Source organism: Ranitomeya variabilis, chromosome 1, assembly GCF_051348905.1.
Source record: "Ranitomeya variabilis isolate aRanVar5 chromosome 1, aRanVar5.hap1, whole genome shotgun sequence".
In the NCBI taxonomy this organism is placed as follows: Eukaryota; Metazoa; Chordata; class Amphibia; order Anura; family Dendrobatidae; genus Ranitomeya; species Ranitomeya variabilis.
The window spans coordinates 11,296,254-11,302,253 of record NC_135232.1 but is presented as its reverse complement, the minus strand read 5'-3'; the positions used below and the strand labels follow the sequence as shown (position 1 = coordinate 11,302,253).

General features: G+C 46.5%; 1 protein-coding gene across 2 annotated transcripts in view; it reads left to right on the top strand.

Moving 5' to 3' along the window:
- The first annotated feature begins 604 nt into the window (after positions 1–604).
- The window catches only part of LOC143793522 (uncharacterized), a 73,833-nt gene continuing 68,437 nt past the window's right edge, over positions 605–6,000 (top strand). Inside the window, exon 1 of one of the 2 annotated variants that reach the window (XM_077280565.1) lies at positions 605–755. In XM_077280565.1, the coding sequence (XP_077136680.1) occupies positions 644–755 (112 nt within the window). In that variant the 5' untranslated portion in view covers positions 605–643. The remainder of the gene's footprint in view (positions 756–6,000) is intronic. The other variant, XM_077280564.1, reaches the window with a different exon arrangement.

Genomic DNA, 6,000 nt, shown 5'->3' with positions numbered 1-6,000 from the left:
AGTCCTGGGTGCCACACTGAGTCGAAGGCCTTCTTGAAGTCCACAAAACAAGCGTATGTGTTCCCGCTCTTTGTATTGTGGACGTGGCTCTTGATGAGGCTGTGCAGAGTGTAGATGTGGTCAGTGGTCTATATGTGGTCAGTGGTGCGGTGGTTTGGCATGAACCCTGCTTGGCTCTTGCTGAGGACTTTGTGCTCGGTGACGAAGGTGAGGATCCTCTTGTTCAGGATGCAGTTGAAGAGTTTACCCAGGTTGCTGCTGACACATATCCCCGGTAGTTTGCTGGGTCGTACTTGTCCCCATTTTTGTGTATAGGGGTTATGAGGCCTTGGTTCCAGTTTTTGGGGAAGCAGCCGGCCTGCAGTACAATATTAAATAGTTTTGTTATCGCAGCCTGGATGTCTGGAGGGCTGTATTTCAGCATTTCTGGGAGGATCCCATCTGGACCGCTGGCTTTTTTACCTTTTATCTGTGTGATCCTTTCTGTTATTTCTGTCAGTGTGATTGGTGTATCCAGAGGATTTTGGAAATCTTTGAACTTTTCCTCAATATCTTTCAGTTTTTTCACAAGCTCTTTTTGTGCAATTCTAAACATTTCACAGGTCCTTCACCACTTCCGTCCTGAGCCCCGCCCCCTGATCACATGACGGTGACGTCACCACAGGTCCTTCCGCTCTCAGTGCAGCAGCTCCGTCCTGGTTGTGTGCAGCTCGTGTTCTCTGGTGTCAGCCAGCAGCAGATTTCCCGCCATTCCGGTGAGATTACAGGAGGGTTTGGTGGAGTTTTGGTTCTTTTCCCTTATGCAGCATCGTCACTTCATCAGTCTCCTCTTTAACCCCTTCCAACCGGGCGATTTTCTGTTATATTTTCCTGTTGCCTCCTGTTCTACCCTGACTTTGTTATTTCCGTCCTCTGTACCTCACGCAGTTTTCTGCTGGATGAGTCGTAGTTTTCAGTAACACCATTAATTGTATTATTATTTATTTATATAGCATCATTGATTCCATTGTCTGTACATGAGGAGGTTACATAAAAAAACACAAATAGAAATTACAGTGAAGAAACTAATAGTGACAGGTACAGAGGGGAGAGGACCCGGCCTCACATTCTACAGGACAATGGGAAGGAGACAGTAGCTGCTTTCAGCAGCTCTGGTGTTGGGGAGGCGACGGCTCCGGTGTTGGGGAGGCGACGGCTCCGGTGTTGAGGAGGAGACGGTGCTGGGGAGGCGACGGCTCTGCTGCTGGTGAGGCGACGGCTCCGGTGTTGGGGAGGCGACTGCTCCGGTGTTGGGGAGGCAACAGCTCCGGTGCTGGGGAGGCAACAGCGGGGTCATTGCAGGCTGTTAGCTGTTCTGAAGAGCTGGGTTTTCAGGTTCCGCTTGAACACTCTGAATGTAGGGGATAATCAGACGTGTTGGGATAATCAGACGTGTTGGGATAATCAGACGTGTTGGGCCACAGAATTATAGAGCATGGGGGATACTCAGGAGAAGTCTTGCAGGCGATTGGATGAGGAACATATGATTGTGGCGAAGAGGAGGAGGCTTTGTAAGTCAGTGTTAGTAACTTGAACTGGATGCGTTGTGGAATTTGGAGCCAATGAAGGGATTTTGCAGAGAGGAGAAGCGGAGGAGTATTGAGGACAGAAGTGGATTAGTAGGGCAGCAGAGTTGAGGACAGACTGGAGAGATTAGCAGGAAGGCCACAGAGGAGGCTATTGCAGTAGTTCAGGTGGGAGATGATGAGAGCATGCATTAGTATTTTAGTAGATTGAGGAAGGAATGGATTCTGGATGTATTTTTGAGTTGGAGGCGACGAGGTGGTGAGAGCTTGGATGTGCGGTTTGAAGGACAGGACAGAGTCGAGGGTTACTCCGAGACAGCGGACTTCAGGTACAGGGGAAAGCATGATGTCGTTTACTGTGATACATAGGTGAGATGAAGGAAAGATAAGTTCAGTTTTGTCTACTTTTGAGCTTTAGTAAGCGAAAGGAGAAGCAGGAGAATACGGCTGATAGACACTCTGGGATTCTGGACAGCAGAGAGGTGACATCTAGGCCAGAAACATAGATTTGAGTGTCAGCAGTGTATAGGTGGTACTTGATGCCATGGGACTTTGAGTTGCCCCAGGCCAAGGGTACAGACGGAGGAGAGAAGAGGTCCCAAGACAGAGTGATAAGGACTGACATGAATTGGAGTAGTTATATTGTAACCACTAGAGGCGGCACAAGCAGGTAGCATCATCAGGATATAGCCAGAGGTCGGTAAACAGAGCAGTAGTAGGATCTTGAGGATAAGCGAGAATCATAGTCAGGATATAGCCAGAGGTTAGTACAAGGAGCAGTAGTAGGTTATTGAGGATAAGCAGCAGGTGGGAAGAAGCTAGACTAAAGTCTGGGAGCTCAATAATCTTGCAACGAAGGAAGTGCAGTGCCAGATTTAAGTAGGGTGCTCAATGAGGAGATCACAAGAGTTAGCCAATCAGGAACTTGGGGTGGAGACATTAGTAACAACAGGTGCTAGTATCTGCTTAAGCAAGGAACTGTCCAGTGAACTAAATAGATCAGAGGGAAGAGCTGCCGCCTTGTACACGAGATCTGCTGGGTTCGAATCCTGGCAGTACTCCCCTCCTTCCAGGATGGCCTCTGGACATCTCAGGCGCTGGCTTCTCTGGATATCTCTGGTGAAAGACTCTTGTAAGCCTGGGTGCATGGACGTTTGCCCTCCGGCTCCCATGAATTAGCTTCTGATCCATAATCCCTCCATTGCACCAAATATTGTAGTCTTCCTCTAAATCTTCTCCAGTCCAGAATTTGATCCACGATGTACTCTTCTCCATGGACATTTTCTGGTGGAGGAGGTGGCTGAGTTCTTCCTGGAAACGGGTTCTCACTAAATGGTTTGGGCAAGGATACATGGAACATAGGGTGAATTTTAAGGCTATTAGAAAGTTTTAAACGGAAAGCAACTGTGTTAATTTGTGCAGAAATTTGATAAGGCCCTGTGTATTTTTGACCCAATTTAGAAGACTGTACGTTAGTTTTAAGATTTTTTTGTAGAAAGCCAAACCTTGTCACCGACCTGAAGGGTAGGAAGGGCTTTGTGGTGTTTATCCGCTGTTTCTTTGTAATATTCTTGGGTCGTTTGTAACATCCCAATTAGTTCTTCCTGAGCTTTCTGTAACTTTGTAAGCCTGTCAGTAAGAGCAGGAACGGAAGTATTCAATGGAAGATTAGGAATAAATACTGGATACAAGCCATAGTTAGGAAAAAATGGGCTTTGGGATGTACTGGATGGGCCATGTATACACCTAAATAAAATGTGAATGGTTGGTGATATCAACTTCCTGTTTGTGGAACATTAGTATATGGGAGGGGGGAAAACTTTTCAAGATGGGTGGTGACCATGGCGGCCATTTTGAAGTCGGCTGTTTTGGATCCAACTTTATTTTTTCCAATGGGAAGAGGGTCATGTGACGCATCAAACTTATTGAGAATTTCACAAGAAAAACAATGGTGTGCTTGGTTTTAACATAACTTTATTCTTTCATGAGTTATTTAAAAGTTTCTCTTTGTTTACAGCCATTGACATGTCGCAGAGGTTGACACGTGAGGAGCGGATAGAAATTGTGTTGATGTCTGGTGAACACAGTACCCGGGTCACTGCAGCAAATTTCAATGCAAGACACCCTACTCAAGAAAACTGTCACCATTCCCATATTTAGGTGTATCCATATTAATGGCTCACCCATAAAAGTTTGCCTCCTCACTGAACATTATGTTCTGTGGACACTGAGGATCCTACTCCATTTTTTGTTTTACCCATTCTGCAAATTCAGCGCGCCGATCTGGCATCAGTCGAACATCTCTTCGGAGGATATTAGCTACTCACAAATGACACCTTACAAAATACAGCTGCTGCATCATCTCAACAAGGATGACCCAGATTGATGTGCTAAATTTGCAGAATGGGCAAAACAAAAATTGGAGGAGGACCCTCATTTTGTACAGAACATTATGTTCAGTGATGAGACAACCTTTTTTGGGTGGGCCACTTATATGGATACACCTAAATAACATGGGAATGGTGACAGTTTTCTTGCATAGGGTGTCCTGCATTGACATCTGCTGCAATGACCCAGGTACTGCATTCACCAGACATCAACACAATTTCTATCCGCTCCTCACGTGTTAACCTCTGCGACATGTCAATGGCTGTAAACAAAGAGAAACTTTTAAATAACTCATGAAAGAATAAAGTTATGTTAAAACCAAGCACACCTGTCATGATTCTCAATGGCGAGAGAACATAGCCCAGCATACATGAGAACTAGCTCTTGGAAGATGGAAACTATACTGACCATGAACTAAACCTGCCGCACAACTAGAAGTGGCCGGGTAGCATGCCTACGTTTTTTATCCCTAGATGCCCAGCGCCAGCCGGAGAACTACCTAATCCTAGCAGAGGAAAAGACAGTCCTGGCTCACCTCTAGAGAAATTTTCCCAAAAGGCAGACAGAGGCCCCCACATATATTGGCGGTGATTTTAGATGAAATGACAAACGTAGTATGAAAATAGGTTTAGCAAAATCGAGGTCCGCTTACTAGATAGCATGAAGACAGAAAGGGCACTTTCATGGTCAGCAGAAAACCCTATCAAAACACCATCCAGAAATTACTTTAAGACTCTAGCATTAACTCATAACACCAGAGTGGCAATTTCCGCTCACAAGAGCTTTCCAGACACAGTAACGAAACAGCAGCTGTGAACAGGAACAAAATGCAAAAACACACAAGGACAAAAGTCCAACTTAGCTGGGAGTTGTCTAGTAGCAGGAACATGCACAGAAAGGCTTCTGATTACATTGTTGACCGGCATGAAACTGACAGAGGAGCAAGGTTATATAGCGACTCCCACATCCTGATAGGAGCAGGTGAACAGAGGGGATGATGCACACAAGTTAAATTCCACAAGTGGCCACCGGGGGAGCCCAGAATCCAATTTCACAACAGTACCCCCCCCTCAAGGAGGGGGCACCGAACCCTCACCAGAACCACCAGGGCGATCAGGATGAGCCCTATGAAAGGCACGGACAAGATCGGAGGCATGAACATCAGAGGCAGTGACCCAAGAATTATCCTCCTGACCGTATCCCTTCCATTTGACCAGATACTGGAGTTTCCGTCTGGAAACACGAGAGTCCAAGATCTTTTCCACAACGTACTCCAACTCACCCTCAACCAACACCGGAGTAGGAGGCTCAACGGAAGGCACAGCTGGTACCTCATACCTGCGCAACAATGACCGATGAAAAACATTATGAATCGAAAAGGATGCAGGGAGGTCCAAACGGAAGGACACAGGGTTAAGAATCTCCAATATCTTGTACGGGCCGATGAACCGAGGCTTAAACTTAGGAGAAGAAACCCTCATAGGGACAAAACGAGAAGACAACCACACCAAGTCCCCAACACAAAGACGAGGACCAACACGACGACGGCGGTTGGCAAAAAGCTGAGTCTTCTCCTGGGACAACTTCAAATTGTCCACCACCTGCCCCCAAATCTGAGGCAACCTCTCCACCACAGCATCCACTCCAGGACAATCCGAAGATTCCACTTGACCGGAGGAAAATCGAGGATGAAACCCCGAATTACAGAAAAACGGGGACACCAAGGTGGCAGAGCTGGCCCGATTATTGAGGGCGAACTCCGCCAAAGGCAAAAAAGCAACCCAATCATCCTGATCCGCAGACACAAAACACCTCAAATATGTCTCCAAGGTCTGATTAGTCCGCTCGGTCTGGCCATTAGTCTGAGGATGGAAAGCAGACGAAAAAGACAAATCTATGCCCATCCTAGCACAGAATGCCCGCCAAAATCTAGACACAAATTGGGTCCCTCTGTCAGAAACGATATTCTCCGGAATACCATGCAAACGAACAACATTTTGAAAAAACAGAGGAACCAACTCGGAAGAAGAAGGCAACTTAGGCAAGG